Source organism: Oryzias melastigma, linkage group LG22 (assembly GCF_002922805.2).
Source record: "Oryzias melastigma strain HK-1 linkage group LG22, ASM292280v2, whole genome shotgun sequence".
NCBI lineage: Eukaryota > Metazoa > Chordata > Actinopteri > Beloniformes > Adrianichthyidae > Oryzias > Oryzias melastigma.
Genome location: NC_050533.1, coordinates 18019638 through 18039713, shown reverse-complemented (window position 1 = coordinate 18039713; position 20076 = coordinate 18019638). Strand labels below are relative to the sequence as shown.

Genomic DNA, 20076 nt, shown 5'->3' with positions numbered 1-20076 from the left:
ATGACAAACAATTGGTAATCAATTGACAAGCAACTTTTTTTTTGCAAAAAAAAAAAAAAACCAAGATATTGTGTCATTTTGACTCTGAAGCAGAACAGAACACACAGGAGTTTTCTTACCAGTCACGCTGAGTGAGGCAGAACATTTGTCACTGCCATGCTGGTTGGATGCCTCACAGGTGTATTCTCCACTGTCGTCTTGGGTTGGGCTCAGAAGCTCCAGAGATGAAGCTGTAAATCGACTGATAATTCTACACTTCTCACTTGCTTTTATGGCGTGTCCGTCTTTGAACCACTTGAAGCTCACATTTGGAGCAAACTCAGTTTCACATTCAAACCTGGCAGTGCTGCCAGCATTGACCTCCAGAGGAACCACTCTGTGCTTGAAAGCAGGTTTAACTGTGAAAGAGAATGACAGAAAACAAGGAAAAGTAAACAAATTGCTCAAAACCAAAAAGTTGTATCTGTTTTGAAAGGGGAGATGCAACCATCCTTGTGTGAAAGATGACTTAGACACACTCATCTTTTAAGGACTGTGGGGGAGGATATATATTAGTGTGAAGATGTGATAACATGGTTCTGTAACAAGGGAAGGAGACAGAACACAAGCAAAGAAGGGATCAAAACTGGGATTGATGGTTGTTTAAAGACATGAAGTGGAAAATGATTTCTGGGGAAAAGAGGCATAGAAATAGGATCAACGCGTGTGGAGTAATTATGGCTTGTTTGGAGTAGAAGACAGAACTGTTTCAGTTTCACCATGGTGTGAAGTTAGTTGTCGATATCAAAGAAGCAACCATCATCAAACCTCTTGAAATCACAGTGAGCCTAGAGGATGTCGTGGTCCTGCCAACTTCATTCACAGCTTCACAGACATATTGTCCTTCGTGCTTGTCCTTGGCAACCTTGTTGATAGCTAGTGTGTAAGTGTCATGGTGTTTGGAACACATGAACTCTGAACCAGATTTGACTAACTGCCCTTCAAAATACCACAAGACTCTGTTAGCCTTCTTAATAGTAGCAGTAAAGACAGTTTTGCTATTTTCCTCTGCACAAATATCCTTCAGAAAATTAACAACCAAAGGGGAATCAGTTGCACTGGCAGTGGATTGACTGACCATGAGTACCTCTGAAATGCACTCTTCCCTAGTTTCTCTACAGGTAGACCCGTCCATATGCCGTTCACCTGGGGACCAGCTTTCAGCTGCTGTCCAGTGTCTCTTTGAGCTTTCTGTTTTCCAACTTTCTTTCGTAGACTTGTTGATTTCAATGTTATTCTGCACAATTGCATTATAAAAAGAAGTCAAGTCCTCAGTTTTGACCTCTGCAAAATGAGGTACAGCTGAAGGAAATTCAACTACGTTCTCCATCACCAACACAGTGCCTACCAGAGAAGGCAGCTTCTTTGTGGAAGGCGCACAGATAAACTGTGCTTTTTGAAGTATCTCAATTTGAAATATGTTTTCCTGCTCTGGTGTGAAGATCTGCTTCTCCTTAAAAACCATAGCATGCAGAGCTAGCTGGAGTTCAGACTTGAGGTCGGCAGTCTGGTGGCAATCTCCTTGAAAAAACAGCACAATATCCAGGGGTACACATGAGAATGGTGTGGGCTCTCTCAGAGCCTTGACCTCTTGAATTTCTACTGATTCCAATCGTTGCACAGCGTCAGACAGTAGGGTCAGTTGGTCAGATGCAAGAGCTGAGTGAAGGGCATCTAGAATATGATGCTGTATGCTCAAACTGAAGGAGGCTGGAAGGTCAATGACTAAGTTGAGCTGTTTACGTAAAGTCTGAGAGTCTTGAGACTCGTGGACAGACATGGCTTCTTTAGATTGGTTATTCATGCTAACAATATAGCTCTCAGGATCATAAAATACTCTGACCTGGTCTCCAAACATAACTTGCTTTTCTTCCATCAACACTGACTGGTGTATCGATTGTCCTTCCTTGATATGGAGAGCAAAATCCGGCTCAGCTTCCTTTAGAATTCTGCAGCTTTCAGTAGCCACTGCATTATCTCTAATAAAAACAGAGTTTTTAGAGATGTTGGGTTCAGTTCTTACTTCAGCGTTGAACTTTTCCTCATTTTGAAGGTTAGTGCAATGAACCTCCTCAAGAATCTGAGTGTCTGTGATGTTTAAAGAATGCATAATGATTTGGTAATCTTCCTTCTCCAGTAATGCTTGCTGTTCCCCCAGGTTGGTGACCACGGCAGTTTCTTTTGGCAGCAGCAGGAGCTGCAAGGACACAGGCAGCATGCTTGAAAGCCTTGACTCTACAAGACACTGTGGTTTGACCTCCTCCATAGACGCATTTACATTTTTGTAGAAGTCAGCAGTAATCTCCTGTCTCATCTCTGTAGGTGCAATACAGCTTAGCATCTTCTCTTGTTTTCGGAATGCGTTTTGCTCATCAGATTGTGTGTCAATGAGTTTGCCTTCCATTAACAGAACAGGGGAAGAATGGACTGACTGGAGATGTTTAGACTGTTGTTGCTCCTTTATTGCTTGACAAGAGGTTTCCTCTGTTTCTGCAGATAACTCTAATGTGGTCTCATAAACAATGGTCTTCTGCTCCTCTTGAGTCCCTAGATGCAGCAGAAGCAGGTTCTTCCTGACTTTGGCCTGCTCCATAAAGAGCTTTTTGCTGCTAAGCTGCCCCTCAGACTGTAAAACATTCTGATCACTGATTATCTGTAGAGTTACAAATAATTTTCCCTCATGCTGCAGCTTTAAAGAGACGGGGGTTCCACTCAAGGTTATCTCTTCAGTCTGTTCTGTCTGGACCTTGTATATCTCTTTAGCAGTTATAGCAGATTGGTTCACTCTGTGTCTGCAAGGCCTGACACTTTCATGCTTTTGCCTTTGTATTTCAAATCCGTTCTCCTTATTCAAAGCTAGTTTGGATTCACTCACAGGTGCCACCATTACTACGAGTTGTTCTCTACCAATCACAGATCTGTTGGCTGATTCTGATGCCAGCAGGGGCTCAGAGTAAGCTTTTAGGAGCAGTTGGGTTGCTGACTGAGCCAAGCACAAAACCTTAAAATCCTTAGTCCCTCTAAAACCTCTTTCGTCCTGTGCTCCGTTTGTGCTGCCCAACATTTTACCAAGAATACATCCCACTGATCCTTCCTGCTGACCACTAGCGAGCTGGGCAGGCAGGACCTGTATGTGCTGTAAGTAGTAAGTAGTTAACGTCTCATCTTTTACTGTCATTAAGGGAAGGGCCTCCTCTGATGTAGCTAACGTGAGCTCGGACAGCCGCTCAAGGGTAAACTCGGGTTTTAAGACCTCAGGGCTGATAATATGTGCAGAGCGTTGCTCTATGACATTCTGCTTCTGCACTGAAGGTAGAAACATTTCTGTTTGAAGGTGCTCTGTTGGAATTGCTGAGACCTTAGGTGGATGAGCTGGGGGGAAGGAAACCCTCTCCTGTAATTCATGTGACTGCAGAACTGCTGTCTGGTGGGTGCACTGCTCTCGTTTAGAGGTGGCAGCAAAAATATCAACCTCTCTGAGAGCTACCAGTTCCTCACTCTGAATAATTTGCGGATCTCCAGTACTAATTGTGTAGATCATCTGACGTGACTGGGCTCTGTCCAGACAAAATTTGGACTCTGCACCAACCTGGCCCAACGCCGTCATCACATGTTCCACTTTTTGAACGGATGCGTCCTCTTCACAAGTTCTGTGTGTGACTACAAGCAATTCTGCAGTACAGCAGTCTTCCCCATTCTGGTTGAAAGCCTTACAGGTGTAAACGCCACTGTGCTCTAGTTTAGCATTCTTCATGTTTATGAAGCCTGACCCATCAGAATGGTTTATAATGACACAAAACTCGTTGGGTTGGATATGGAAGCCGCCTTTAAGCCACTGAATGTCTGGAAGTGGCTTTCCCGTCACCCTATACCTGAAGAAACATTGGCCTCCCTCCGCCACTTCGAATGACTCTATAGCTTTTGTGAATTTTGGGGGTTTCTCGGGGGGGCTCAGGTCCACTTCTGGACCTGGCTCTTTCAGCTGAACAAGCAGATGGGAAGAGCAGGTTGACCGGCCGAACTGGTTGCTGGCTGAACAGAAGTACTCTCCTTCATACTCTTTTTGAGCTGTGTTAATCACTAAACTATATTTGTCTAATTCATGAATGAAACAATATTCAGAGGAACTTGCTATTCTCTGGCCATCATGGAACCAATGAATGGTGGGTTCTGGAAAACTGGACACTCTGACAGTAAATACAACAGGTTCTCCAACAGTCACAGTCACTGGGGAAAGTGTGCTGAGGAAAACTGGCTTCTCTTTTGTCCTTCCCAAAATGTGGCAGAAGCGTTTGGTTTCTGGTTTGAGTTCATGTGTTCTGAGTGTGCCTGTTAATTTTAATGACTCCTGGATTTCCTCTTCCTCTGTCAAGCTAGAGAAAGCTGAGTGGAACAACAACAATTTAAAGTGAGGCAAACATTCTGACAGACAGACATAAATGCATTTAAACTATCTAGCCTTTTTCATTCACAACTGAGCTGCAATAAAATAAACAATTTTGCAATTTCTAAACAAAATATGAATACCTCTAATTATTTGAAATGGTAAATGCATATTTGTAAAGTGCTTTCTACCCTCCTTCGAGGGCCGAAAGCACTTTACAGTCACAGACCCATTCACACATTCACACACTGGTGGTGGCTCCGCAGCTGAACACTGGCGCCAACCTCCCACCAAGGTGGTCAAACTGTAGCTGTGTGTTTCGCACACATTATCAGCAGGATTTTTAAAGTAGACAGCACAATGACATGCCACCCGGTTCCTGATGGTTGCTGCTGCAAAGGTAAAATTCCATTCATACCTAATGTAAGATTAACATTGCAGCACCAGTCACAGATAATCTTATGGTCACACATGTCAAGGCTGTTAATAAACCAAGTGTGGACAGTAGCAGCATTTAGAAGATTTATGCTCATGACTAGTTGAACACAAATGCCACAAGCCCAGGACAGCGACTTGTGTCAGGAAAGAAAAAGTTACAAAGCTAGCTAAAATGCACAGCCAGGACTCAAATAGTTCTTAATTTGCACAGTGGTTCAAAGTCTCTGCATGTTGTTGTAATCTGAATATGACTATCAAACGCCACTTGCTCTGATCTCAAATGACCATGAATAAAGCTTCAGCTGTGTTTCAATTTGAGAAAAGGTAAAATGGTGTAAGTTTTGATGCGGTCTGCCAATCTAAAAAAAGACAATGCTCTATTAGATGTGAAGGCCCATCAGTTTGTCCACACATCTAAGCTTCATTTGAAGGTTTGGTGAAAAGCACTGTGGTGTCATGTCAGCTGAGCCGTTGAAGGTAACTTTCAGATTCAAGCACTTATAACCTTTGCACTTAAAACTCTGTGGCTTTAGCTCTAAAATCAATTGCTTAATGCTCATCAAAGGCCTAAACTTTCATTTCCTTCAATAACAAACTCTAACAAAAAGAATATCTGCATCATGATTCTCTATGAAAGCAACATTTACCTTGGACTTGCTCCTGAGTGACGGACTCCTTTTTCATTGCAGGTACTGGAAAGACACAAAAGTTGAAAAGTTAAAGACCACACTCACAACCACCTCTTTGGTACAAAATAGCTCAAAATAAAAGATAGACCATGCATCCTCAGTACACGTTTGGTTTGTTCCTTTATTCTACCACTATGCAGCACCTCCAGCTTTTGGTAATGCTATCTCATTTATGTCCTCAGTCTTCAATGGTTTAGTCACTATAATATAAAACCGAGAACCTTCTTTTCAACACAATCAAACTTTGCAGGTTAATTGAAGTCAACCTGTGAAGAAATGTATTTCTGAGGGACATTTTGTAGAATAGTGGCATGTGGGTCGCACAAAGCCTGAATAAGAAGGACCAAAAGCATGCAGATGCCAACCTTTCATCAGTGTACTGCTCTCAGCTTTAGGAACTGAGCTTACAGCTTTGCAAGTGTATGGGCCCATTTCTCCAGTCTGTGCATTGTAAGCATTTTTGAAGCACAGGGGCCCATTATGCTTTGAAGAGTACAAGTCAGAATCGTTAATGTTCAAACGGTTGAAAAGCCAAACGTCAAGCGGAGTGAGAAGCTGGATCATGGCGCTGGACTGAGCTTCATTGGGTCCATTGGTGGTTTGCAGGTCAGGAGGGAGTTTGATCAAGATTTCAGGGCTAGTAAACAGGTTCTGCCCCCCTTCTTTAGGGATGGTGTCTGGGAAATACTGAAGGCTGATAAGATTGTAAGGTCTCTGGGAAGATTCAGGCAGTGGTCCCACTTTTTTCATAGACTCTTTTTTGTCTTGGTCGGAGGGATCTCTGGGAGCATTCCTGTCTGCCTCAGACACTTTACCCACAGAACCTGTAAGGATGTTCATCTCTGCTTTGAGATTTCCTTCTTTAGCTGGGTAAGAATAAAGTTAGGGAGAGTAGTTAGAGGTGAGAGAGTAAAAAGCTGCATCTCTATGACTAAAGGGTTAGTGGGAAGAATTGTGAGATTAGCAAAGCAAAAGTGGCACCGGGACAAGGGGGAAAACTGCATTATAACATTGTTATTCCATTACAGTCTTGCAGGTTACAGACAAAAACGAACATTTAAATCATAAGATATCTAAAAAGCAAGAAAGAGCAGATGAAGAGGTGAGGTGGAGTTGATTAGGATGCAAATAAGATGAAGCACCTTCAACAATGAGCTGGGCAGAGGAGCTGCTCTGGCCATGTTGGTTTGTGGCTTTGCAGCGGTACTTTCCCTGGTCTGCCACACTAACACTGTGGATGGTAAGGGACAACAAGCCCCCACTCTGAGAGCTCCTCACTCGCTCCGTGTCCACCAGGTTTTGACCGTTATGATCCCATGCCACCACTGTGAATGGGTGTCCATTGAACAAGCAGCTGAACTTGGCCATCTCACCACTTTTCACTGTGATGTCATGCATTTCCTTCAAGAGCTTAGGGCTGGGTAAGAGTCTGAACCCAGAGTTGCTATGAAAACTTGTCTCCACTGAGTTTACACTTTCCTCGTGTGGATCCACGGTTCTCCATGATGTGGAGGAAGTCTCAGAGAGTACCTCTGTAAACTCAACACTGTGGGAGGTTTGCCCCACTGTCAGAGAGCTGAAACTCTCCCTGTGAGCCTCCACTCTCTGAAATAGCTTAGTCTCGGCCCCGCTGATCAACACACTATCTAAGGGTTTTTCATCTGGGCAACAGGAAAGAATAACAGAATTAGGGAAACATTTCATCATCTGGTGTCTTCTGTAGTTTATGTGTGTTTCAAAAGTGCACTTGGGTTTTTAAGATCAGCCAGGAAGTTGATGGTGATGGTGTCCGAAGTCATTCATGCTCAACCAGAATGAGAGTTGAAAATAACAATCCAAAAAAAAAAAAAAAGAGAGAGAACACTGAGTGACTTGAGTGCTCGTGGAAAAGAGAATCCAGCAGGTTGTGTTTCCACAGCTCAGCCTGTGCTCATGCTGCAGAAGTCCAGGAACATAAAAAAGAGCTGCACATGTGAAAGAAGATGAGGCCATGCAGAACAGAAAGAACAGAAAGACCTGCAGGGTGGTGGGTAAAAAAGGACCGCTACTTCCAAACACCTTTGTAAAACATGCACTTTTTACAGCAGCAAACACAAGAACAACACTCGATGAAGATCAAGACATGACATAGTTGCAGTACAGTAACACAAAGGCACTGATGACACCATCAGATAAAGCTTTAGGAGTTCTTTCAGAAAAAAACACACCCAAGCCCAAAAGATCAGCTGGAGGTCAGGAAAAGAAGATGCATGCGTCATGACGGCTGTATGGCATGCTTACTATTTGGCTGCAGTTTACCTTTTTATGTTGAAACTGTCCAAATTATAAAAGCTAAGGTTTAAAGTCAGTCCACGCATATTTAGAATGATTAAAGCGCTTGCTAGCTGCGACATGAAAACTAACCTGCTAGCTTTGAATCCTGTCTCTTTTACAAAGGATTCTTAAAAACAGGATTGACTTTGCAGAACTTCCCTATGTTAACCAGAGGAATTTTATTTTATTGGTATTTGCTGAGATGAGAGCTTGTATAAAACAGAATACTTTGTTGCTTATGTTTCTGTCTAGTGTTTAAATATCTGAGCTCATTAGAACAGCTTACATCAAATGATGTAAGCTGTTCTAATGAGCAACAAAGTATTCTGTTTACAAATGTAAACAGAAGATTCCTTGACTAAGGGACTTCTGTCCAACTCTAAGGAGCCAAACCACTGATCAAATCTGATCTCATTTTTGTACCTACAGCATTGCTGAGGTTCATGTTGATGTTATACACACAGAGCTTTCCAGTTTTGACAATGACTATGTTTGAGGGATTTTTTTCTGTGGTGGACATTAACTTTTTTTTTTTTTTTTTTTTTTAATACTCAGCCATATGTAAAATATCTCAGTGAGGCTGTGGTTCGTTTCTTGATAACTTTGGGTAGGGTCATAGGTCTGATGACAGCCACTAACTTTTATTTTTAGGTACTGATTCAAATGTAAACAGGGTTTGCCAGAGTTGCTAGAGTTTTGGCAGTTTCTTAAAGGAGGTAGTGTGAAAACTGTTGTGGTGCAGCAGCTAAATTTTATGCAGAATGTGCAACCTCACACATGGTTTGCGGGAATGACACAAACATTTCAGAACTTACCGTCAAGATTCAGTGTGGCAGAACACGTGACCATTCCTGCTGAATTTTGGGCAATACATGAGTACTCCCCTTCATGTGAAGGTAGAACTCTGGAGATCTCCAGAAGGCAGGTTTCGTCAAAATGAGACATCCTGAAGATGTCAGACTGCCTGATCTCTCTGTCATTACAGAACCAAGAAACCTGCAGATCTGAAGACATATAATAAAGTTCAGTCAGTTATCTGAAACAGCTTCACTGCTAATGCAGTCACTGCTCATTTCCACATAAACTCATAAAATAATGGTATTGACCCTGGACAAATACAACATCTGACTCTCGTTACATAGAATAAAACCAAAAAGGAGCAGAACACAATAGTCCTATGAAGTCACAACTGTTGGTTCAGCAACAAGATTCAAACAGTTAGTCAGTTTGCTGCTGTTGAGGAGGTGACATTAGTCATCATCTTATGTTTGATGAAGTATGGAAAAATATCGACATGTTTGTAAAACTCTAAATGTTTATTCATACTTCTGAGAACACTGTGTGCTTTTCAAACAGCCTGAAGTCATGAAGGGGACCACGCGGTCCAGAGTGTGTCCACCTGTCTGACCGCCAGAGTGTCGTACTAACGGGACGCAACTATCTCAGCCAAAACAGGAAAATCTAAAGACTGGCAGATGGAGAAAATGAAAACAACAAACTCAATGAAATGCTGAAAATAAAAGCACTTGAACTTTCATTGAGTGTAAGATGAGGCCTAAAGAGCAGTGTGACGGCAGACTTTCATAAATGTACATAAAAGACATAAAAATTGGTCTGACTTTCCTTTACAAGGTGAAACAAAGCTAATAAAGTCTGAATTGTTATCTGGTCTTAGATCCTCCATTTTAATCTTTGGCACACCTTTGACTTAGTAAATATTGGCTTTGTGAAACAATTGCTTTGACATATTTAAGTTTTTTTATTTTTGCGTTTTTAAAAATAAAACAATCAGTCATAGAAAAAGAAGCACTGACAATTGTTCAGGAAACTTAAGGACAGAGTCATTTAGTGCTGGACAGTGAAAGGTCCTTTTTGGTCAAAAAGTGTCCATACCTTCCCCAGAAACACAGCACTGCAGCTGGGCAGCACGCCCCTCTGATACTAGGATGTCCTGCAATGGAGTGATCAGAGCAGGAGGAGATTTTGGAGCCGTTTGCACTTCAGGAACTGAAAAAAAACAAAATCCAGAATGCAACATTTGTCAAACACTTAACTGTGAGGTTGCGTAGCTTGGAATCAGATGAAGGATTTATGGAGCAAATGTTTTTTAGGGGTTAAAACAAGACCACGAGTTCTTACTTCACTTTAAAAAGTAAACTTGATGTGAGTTCTGTCTTTGAAAGCTTTCCTTTTAAAATGTATTCATGCATCACAAAAAACAGCTTGCGCTTCAATACAATTTATTGCAAATCCTTGGCAGTTTACCATGAGCAGTGTGTGAGTACCTTGCACAATAAGAGGAGCAGAGCTCGTCGCCTCTCCATAGTCATTCTTTGCCGAGCAGCTGTAAATGGCAGCATCTTCGGGGAAGACCTCCAGCAGCATCAGAGTATGCTCATCTCCATCATGAAGAAACTTGCACTTATAGCTTGTAGAGAGGAGCTGGGAGTCCTTGTACCAGAACACCTGAGGCTGAGGCAGGCCGCTCACCTGCACAGAGAAGCGAACCAACCTGCCCGACATCGCTGTCAGAGGCTCCATGTGCCGAGTGATCTGAGGAGGTTCTGGCACTGAGGACAGCAGGAAAAGAGAGAACATTTTTCTTCATAAATCTGTATCCCTTTAATGTGGTACAACATAGACTCAAAACCAATCAAGAAAGACTACTATCATCCCACAGGAATACGTTTATAACGGCACCTTTAGAACTGAACAAAATCTAACTGTTAATCAAAGTATTCATTCTGATCATTTTTGTAGCATTCTCGTTTGTCGACTTACAAACAAGAACATCTCTCTTACATTGCACGTGGAGGTTGACGGTGCTCCTGTTCTTTCCAGCCAAAAAGGTGTACTCGCCGGCATCACTCCTGTACGTCTCAGAGATTGTGAGGCGGTGTAGCTTTCTGATGGTGGCATAGCTGAACCTCTCCTCCACTGGGAATTGGATCTCCACTCCATTCTTCGACCAACGACCCTCCACGTCATCCTCATTCACCTCAAACTCAAAGGTTGCTCTTTGTTTCTCAACCACCTAAAAGTCAATGTTAAGCTTGTGATAGGACTAGGATCAATAGGACAATAGAGTCGCACATTTGGACCTCAACAAACCAACGGTTTCTCCAGAGCATCACCTGCTGACAGTGGCTGGGCCTTTGAAAGAGACAAATCCTAACTGTAACTTTTTTTCTTTATTGAGCATTTCTAGGGGCCAGAGGTAGAAATGAATTAGAGCACCTGCACTGCATTTTATGATGAGAACCCCCTGAGTTAATGAAAAGTACATCCCTGTTGGATAAAGTTAAGTATTCTGTGTTGTGTTTCACGAATAAAAACCAGGATATAACATGGTGGCAGCAGCGGAGAATTTTAACAGGTGTGTGTGGAGGGGTGACAGGGGGCTTGCCCCTTATCAGTAAAAAGAATCAAGTCTCGATGACCATCTGGCCACATGCGGGATGGTGCCCAAAAAAAATCTCTAGCTGAAAGCGGATATTTCGCAACGTAAGCAGTTGCGTGAGCGGAAATTTCCTAAACTTTAGGAAACCCCTTCAAAAATGAAATTTAAATTTTTTTTCAGAATTCTCAGCTTTAAATGTGAATAAACTGTAACTGTCTAACAGTTTAGTGTGAAGATGAGCTTCAAATGGACAGAGAACTTTCATCGTTTTATTTCTTTCAAGTCAATATTAACAAGTGTTTGCACTTGTAAAATTACACAGTTTACCTCCAGAGAAAAAGCCGGAGAGATGCTGTTTTTTCTCTGTGAATCAGATGATCGTATAAGCAGTATGTCAAAGGGAAAAAAGGTCAAAATCTTAAAACGCGAGTTCTGGACGAAGACTACCAGCTAATGATTTCGGATGCAAATTATGTTTTTTTTTTTGCAACCAAAAAAACATTGGCTTAATTTCAAGCTGCATATTTCTTTTCCTGTGGCCAGATTCTCACCACCTTACGGTAGGGCGGGGCATTGATTTATGGTCAGTTAAAGACCCACCCTAATGGAAATCATCTTTTTTTTGTTTTGAACATGTTCTTGTGGCATTTTTCTCTTAGTGAAAGATCTGGATATAAAACGCTGTATGATTAAAACTGTGTTTCTGAGTCTTTCTCAATTCGATTCACATTGGATCAGAAAAACGGATGCTAGAAAATGCTCAGATTAATGACTCGTGAATGAGCTAGTGAAATCAGCGTGTCAAAGTCCCCCCACCTTGTTCCCTGACATATTTAGGTGTGCGAGACGTGAACATTGAACACTCGTGCTGTAGCAAATTGTGATTCCGGCTCAAAACGGTACAACTGGATTGATTTAAATTTGCTCGTCATAACTTTTGCGCCACAAATGTTAGCTTGAGGCTATGAGGTTGCGCACAGACAGAGCTCTCAGCTTAATACCGCTTGTATAGATGTACAATGTATATTAATGGCTATTTTGCACGTTTTTTGTACTGTAACTGATGTTTACAATAAAGTTTAAATTAAAAAAAAACTGAGCTCTCAACGACTGGGGGGTTACTCTGTGTGAACAGCCCCACCCACAAACCAGAACAGTATTTCTAATATGCTACTGCTGCTGTACATAAGATATAACAGTGTTTTGATTTGGGCTAAAAACTTCGAAAATCATAATTAAAAACCGCTGGAAACAATTTTGAAATAGAAAAAAATAAGGTTGGAGTGGGACTATAAGTGAAACTAGAGTGGTCAGGCTGAACTGAGAGGCAGAGTGATGTTAGCTCTGTGAACTAAACAGATTCTTCACATCTGTGCTCTGCAGAAGCCAAAACAACAACAAAAAATCCTTAAAGACACACTTCAGACTGGATTTGAAAATACTTTGTTCCTATTTGAATTTTGGTGGGGGTGCTTCAGCAGTAGCAGGGCAATCCTTGGGCCTCTCTATGACTTATTTCAATCCCTATAGTGGTTCATGTAAGCTTGCTAAGCAACAGTTGGTAAAAAAAAATGCATGTGTTCTTTTATTGGTACTACTGCCCTCATAAAACTATCCAAATAAGGAAAACAGGTCAGATTCAATTGCAGGAAAGAAACTTACTGTGAAATTTCTGTTCGCAGGTTCTGAGATTTTAATGTCTCGTCCCTCAACCATCAAGTGGCCTTTGGACATGCTGGAACCAGCCACTGCAGTGTATTCACCAGCGTCGGACAGACGGACAGACGGCAGGACCAGACGGTGCAGAAATCCATCCACAGTTATTTTGTACCTAAAGACATGAATAATGCAGAAGGCAGTTCAAGCCTGGATTCATCATTGAATCTATTACAGCCCAGGAACACCTGAACAAACCTGTCAGACATCTCCAGCTCCAAGCCGTCCTTCATCCACATCACCTGAATGTTGGCTTCAGACACTTCACACTCAAAAGTGGCCCTTTTCTTCTCTGTGATACTTAGGTCCTTTAGGTGTTTGGTAAACTCTATCACACGAGCTGTAGGGAAAACATGGGAGGACAAGAAGCTTTTAATTATCCATTAGGTTTGACCTTTACATCTATCAAGTCCACTACAACACCATAAGAACAGAGTTTCAATCAGCTGCTAGATATACCCTGCTCTGGCATGTTCTTATTGGCTGTACACACCTAAACCAGGTAATCAGCCATGAGTAGGTACACATGACAATTACCTGGTTCAGGTGTGTCCAGCCAATAAGAACATGCCAGAGCAGGGATATTGGAAAACATGCAGGAAGGTGGCTCTCGAGGAACAGGGTTCTCGACCCCTGTGCTAGAACATGCACATTCCTCAACCGTGTCACCGCTAGATGAGCTTGATCTGTGTGGCTTTCACAAACAGAAGCATTTACCACTGCAGCACACAAGATGCAAACTAAACTGTGAATGTTTAATAAACATTTGCAATTCTATGATTTACTCATTTTGAGAGGTACACGGCACTCTGTCAAAATGTCGGTCTGTAGTTTTGCAACCAAGGTTGGGAGTTACAGGTACTGTGATTACTTAAGCGTGCAGCATATCACAAACAAGTTTGTGAGCTACTGTGAATGCAGTTAATACTGACTGACTGACTGATCACTCTTCTCTCGCCTAATGCTCTTCATAGTGCCTTTTATGCAACATCAGTTTGAAACTAGGCCATTCATTGACAGTGTGCCCAATAGTCCGGACAATTCAATACTGTTAGGTTTAGCGGTTGATCCAGGACCCAGATACATGTCACACAGGGGGAGGATGATGAAAAGCTTACAAGAATTTGATCAATTTACCTTAAGTATGAAAAAACAAACCAAATTTGAACATCTGCAAAACTATAATGGAGCAAAAGCTGAAACATGACCACAAGAAGCATTCAAGGCAACAAGTGACGAACCCTTCTGCATTTATAAACACAACACAGATGTGATGCATTTAGAGAAAACTCTGGCTGGGACGTGACGCAGCGGAAGTTTAGGTTCTGCAGGAACAGAACCTAAACAACTGAAGAAGATCCACCAAAACTGATGGACAAAGCTAAACATGAGTACACAAGCAAAAGAACAAAACCAACAAACTACATTAAAGACACAGGGTTTCCCAATTTGCATATTGATTTCCTTAACATGTCTGGCAGGTCCGATGGTCCGTTTTTTGTGCTGACATAATCAAACTGAAGTCACAGTAGAAATCACTTCATGTTATAAGATGCAGCTTGCTGTTGAACCACCAAAACTTACCTTCCACATGAAGCTTGGCGACAGAAACAGCAGACCCCGCTTGAAAGGTGTACTCGGCACCGTCTCCAAAATGAACGTTCCTTATGCTCAGCGTGTGAGTCAGCTGTTTGCAACGAGCCTGGCATCTGTCAGTGAATTTGATCTCAACGCCATTTTTCAACCATTTATATGCGATTCCCTCATAGTTGACTGCTGTCTCAAAGGTGACCATGTCTTTCTCGTGGGCACTGATGTCCTGCAGCTTAGTTGTGATCAGAATAGCTGCAAACAAATAAGTTGGGAGATAATGAGTTGAAAGGTTGATCATAACCAGTGAGGCCTTAGTCACTTTTGCCCTTACAGGTGGATTTGGGCCGTCAGTGGGTAAAATTAGGCAAATCTGAATCAGATTGCATTTTAAAATAGTAGACAACCTTGTGAGGCAAAAAAATATTCATGCACAATTTTTCTATGGGCATGCAGCAGGTGTCAGGTTGTAGTGAACACAAATACAACATGTAAGGGTAGGTAAAGGTGAAGTAGCTGAGATGCAGGTGTTTCCTACAGACTTTTTACTTTTTTTCAACCTCCTTGAACCCTCTGCACTACATAGGAAGCCCAATAGTGTAGTGCAAATATGAGCTCTTGCTGCAGCCTCACCATTAGAAATTGAGAAATTAGTCAGAATTTAATTTGTGTGGCCATCCTACAAGAATCTTAGCAAGCATTTACATATCACGTCTGCACCCCATGTGTACCTCACTAGAGTACAGGGTAACTCCGGGCTTACACCGCTAGCGTCAAGGCTTCGTTGCGTCGTGGGAGTGGACTAGCTAAAGCCGATGGCTTACACCGCTGCTGCTCCAGCCACAGCCTGTGAAAGCTCAGCCCAGACAGAGTAGTGCTGGATCTCTATGATCAGCTTCTCGTTGTCCATGGTTATGACTGACAACGCTGTGCTGCAACACACTTTGAGTAACCCGTAAATTACGTAATGTTTACGACACGCTGAAACCAGCAAGTTCAGCGGAAAGTTTGTTTTATTTTGAAAATATTCATTCATTTCATTTTATTGATTTATAAAGCACCTTCGACCACTAGTCAAGGAGGCCCAAGGTGCTGTACACAAGGAAAAACAAAAACAGAGCACTGTGCAATAGTAAAACATAAAAAAGAATAAAAGACATAAAACCAAGTAAAATAATTTAAAAACAATGATAAAATCAATAAAACAATGTTAAAGCAGAGATAAAACCACCATAAAATAGAATAAAAAAGCTAGGCTGATGCTAAAAGGCTGTAGTGGAGGAACAATTCTTTTTTAAAACACTCCAAAAGCGTGATCTCCCTAATAGCTGGTGGCAACTGATTCCACAGTTTGGGAGCCAACACAGAAAAAGCATGATCCCCCCTGAACTTACATTTGGTTCTGAGCAACAGTAGCATACACTGGTCTGCGGGGCGTAAGGACTTAGTGGGGGAGTATTTTAAAACCAGACTCGAGAGGTAAGGAGGTGCCGTCCCTGCCAGTGACTTAAAAGTAAAAACAAGAATTTTGATAAAAATCAAGTACTGCACTGGGAGCCAGTTCAAAGAAGCCAAGATCGGGTTTATGTGGTCAAACTTTTTTGCCCCACAAATAAATCTTGCTGCTGCATTTTGGACCAGTTGCAGCCTGGCTACTGAAGCTTTAGGTAACCCAGCATACAGAGAGCTGCAATAATAAAGTCTGGACAGCACAAAGGCATGAGTGACAATTTCAAGGTTCTTTTTTGAAATAAAAGACTTGATTCTAGCTAGTCGCTGCATCTGAAAAAAGCAGGATCTGGTCACCGCATTTATTTGGAGGTCGAGTTTCAGAGCAGCATCAAGTTTAACATCCAAGCTTGTGACCACAGACTGCTCAAAAGGGGCAAGAGAGAGGAGATCGATGTTATGATCCTTTCCACCACTAGGGGAAAACACAATCACCTCAGTTTTGTTTTCATTTAGGCCAAGAAAGTTTTCCGACATCCACAGCTTGACTTCAGCAAGGCAGTCAATTATTGCTTTAATGCTGCGGTCTGGTCCCTTGCATATAGGGACATAAATCTGGCAATTGTCAGCATAGAGGTGGAAATCCACCTTATGCTTCCGAAACAACACTCCCAGTGGCAGCAAATAAATAGAAAAAAGCAGAGGGCCCAGAACCGACCCCTGGGGGACCCCCCACTTCAGGGGGTAACACTTGGATGAGTGAGAGCCCATTTGTACACAGAAGGACCGGTCTGTAAGATAAGACCGCATCCACTGTAGAGCTTCCCCCGAAAGCCCAGCCCATTGCTCCAGTCGACCAATCAGGATCTCATGATCAACTGTGTCGAAGGCCGCAGAAAGATCTAATAATAAAAGAACAACCAGATTACCTGCATCTGTTGCTATTAAAACATCATTAAAAATTTTTAAAAGTGCAGTTTCTTTGTTATGCCCAGACCTAAACCCCGACTGTAAAGGTTCCAGGACCTCATGTGCATTTAAAAAAGTGATCAACTGTTTGTATACAATGTTCTCCAGGACTTTAGCACAAAAAGGTAGGTGGGAAATCGGCCTGTAGTTAGAAAACAATGCAGTGTCGAGTCCTTGTTTTTTAAGCAGTGGCCTCACTACTGCTTGTTTAAAACTTTTTGGAACATGAGTGGACTCAAGACTAGTGTTTAAAATAGTTAAAACTGCTGGTCCCAACACTGAAAAGATTTTTTTAAAAAACCAAGCTGGCAGAACGTCATGAGAGGACCCAGCTGGTTTAAGTCTTGATACCACTCTTTCAAGTTCAATCAGGGACACCAGTGAGAATGATTCCAGCTTAGCTACTGGTGTCGATGGAGCTGGTGGAGAGTAAGTGGAACATTGCGTAAGAGAGGACCTGATGCCAGCAACCTTGTCCATAAAAAATACACAAAACTTTTCACAATTTTCCACAGAGCTATCCATAGAATTTCCACTCCCACCTGAGTCCAATAAAGAACCCAAAGTGTTAAAAATGATCCGTTGATCACCCGAGGCAGAGGAGATACTATTGGAGTAGAATTGTCTCCTAGCTTTCATGACAGCTTCATTGTACATGTACAGTTTATCCCTCAGAAGATCCTGGGAAATTTGAAGTCTGTCCTTAAATTTTCTCTCAGCTTTTCTGCAGTCCCGTCTCAAAGCTCTGATTTCCTCTAAGATCCAGCGCTCAGATGTGTGCCTTGGTTTTCTGATGGTGAGGGGACCAATCTCATCCAAGATTTTAGAGCACAGCAGATCAAACTGGGAGAGGAAGGAATCTGTGGTGATCAGGGCCGAGTATAAAGTCGGCCACTCCAGCGAAAATAAAGCAGAAAATTCAGCAGCTTTTCCTTCGTCCAAGCCCCGCACCCATCTGACAGGAGCAGGTTTAGGGACAGGCATCAATGGCAGAACAAAGTTAAATAACACTGCTGAATGATCAGAGAATGCAGTCTCCACAGTCTCAACAGAGGTGAGAGGAAACCCAAAAGAGAGAGCCAAGTCCAGCGTATGTCCATGAGCGTGTGTTGGGTCAGAAACCCACTGCACAAGATTAAAAGAATCTAAAACATTAAAAAAGTCCTTGACAAGTGGTTTGTCAGGACAGCACACATGAATATTAAAATCACCCAGAATCAACACGTGCTCATATTTAGGCATAAAAGTGTACAGCAGTTCAGAAAAATCTGTTAAAAATGTTGCATTAAACTTAGAAGGACTGTAGAGGGATGGAGGGAACGGTGTTGCTTCCGTGTCCTCTTGACGTGGATGAGAAACGAAGAGTCCCTTCACTTTTGTGCAGGACTGGCACATTTATTTAAGCAGCATAACAATCCAGTACATGCTCCTCGAACTGTCGGAGATCGCCAAGTTAAAACTTCGTACAGACTTCTTGCGCATACGCAGCTCAGCTGCAGAACCTCAGAGACCGCTGTCTCATTTCCGTACAGCATGTTATATGGACACACCCAGAAAACACATATACAATACATTGAGTAAGGGCGCACTTCAATATTTACATTTAACAAGGACGATATAATAAAATTTCTATGAAAGAGCCTGAATCAAAAAGACAAAACTCAAAAGAGTTAAAAAGTAAAGGTGGCGAAAGGTGTCTAAGATTAAAATGTGACTTAAAAACACACAAAAGACCTCATCTGCCCACAGATCGCGGCACATTAAAACATAGACAGTTTTCTGGTAAAAGTTCCAGCAGAACACCTGTCTGAGCAGGAGGGATCCAGCTTTCTACAATGCCCAGAAAGTCCAGCTGCTGCGCATCAAAAAAAGTCGTTCAAGATAAAAGTTTTGTTCATAACAGATCGAGCATTGATTAATCCAAACCTCCTTGGTGTGGACGGCGGGTCCGCGGTCTCCGGTGATGACTCAGCAGCGGAGCGCGTCACCCTCGGAACTTCCACCAGATTTGATGAGTCGCTTTTCCTCCAGCAAACCCGAAAACGTGCCGCTCTGACAGGGGAGTCGGCCTCCAAGTTTCCTCCGACCACAGGAATCAGGCACGGCTTCGGACGAAAAAATAATCTCCACGGGGCAAACAGGCCGCTTCCAGGGGTAAAGGCGCGGGACACGTCAGCCCAAGAGCTGGGACAGCAGGCACGAAGGTGAACGATTCTCCCGCCTCGCTTCCCCCGGCGCCGCCGACGCCTGACGCTGCGACGAAAAACAGCTGTCCGACGCAGAAACGCTGGTACTCCCATCCAGACCGGCTCCACTTGCTCAAAATCCAAACGAACAGGCGGAGAGGCCGGGTGAAAAGAAAAGTTTAGATCCAGGAGTGTGTTTCTGTCATATGTGAGGATTGCGCCTGTATTTTGCACTAGCCATATTAAAAATAATAACACAATAAAGAGTTGTGCGACAGACAGACGGCATGCCATGACCATCGGCGCCATCAAATATACCGGATGCACTTTAAATTCGCTTGCGTGGTTTCCGGTTTAAGTCGCCCCAACTTCACAGAAAGTGATGACGATCAGCTGCGGCGTCCGTCAAAATTTGAACCAAACGAAAAGGATTTGCAGCGACGCAGAGGTCAGTCCGCAGACGCAGGACTTGAACGCTCGCAGTGGAAGTTTCTCTCGCACTTTTAATGTTACGAAAAGACTACGGCGCACGCAACCGAGCCGTGACGCTGGCGGTGTAAGGGAGGGATAAGGGTTCCGTACACCCCCATCACTATATGACATAAGTTCATATAACTTTCATTATCTTCACAAACACTTCACGATACTGTTGACACACACACAACAATGGTATTTTCCATTTTAATGAGGTGGTTGGAGGTGTCTGAAAGAAACTGCAAGATCCACCTGCACTCCTCTTAAGATGGAGCGCCTCCTCTCTACAACCCAAATCGCAACACCTGTACAGGTCCATGTGACTAAGACTTCAACTCAAGTCTTCTCATGCAGATTTTGGAAGGGAAAACTTAAACAAAATAATAAAAAAAATTAAAGCCGCAAGCGGCGTTGGATGGCCCGCAGTCG

General features: G+C 42.7%; 1 protein-coding gene across 1 annotated transcript in view; it reads right to left on the bottom strand.

Annotated features, from left to right (window-relative positions):
• The window catches only part of ttn.1 (titin, tandem duplicate 1), a gene marked incomplete in the record, with an annotated part of 209359 nt that overhangs the window by 157000 nt on the left and 32283 nt on the right, over window positions 1–20076 (bottom strand). The window contains 9 exon segments of the mRNA XM_036209999.1: window positions 120–398; window positions 5509–5553; window positions 8679–8886; window positions 9743–9870; window positions 10149–10433; window positions 10666–10897; window positions 12926–13094; window positions 13178–13319; window positions 14564–14824. Of these exon segments, the coding sequence (XP_036065892.1) occupies window positions 120–398; window positions 5509–5553; window positions 8679–8886; window positions 9743–9870; window positions 10149–10433; window positions 10666–10897; window positions 12926–13094; window positions 13178–13319; window positions 14564–14824 (1749 nt within the window).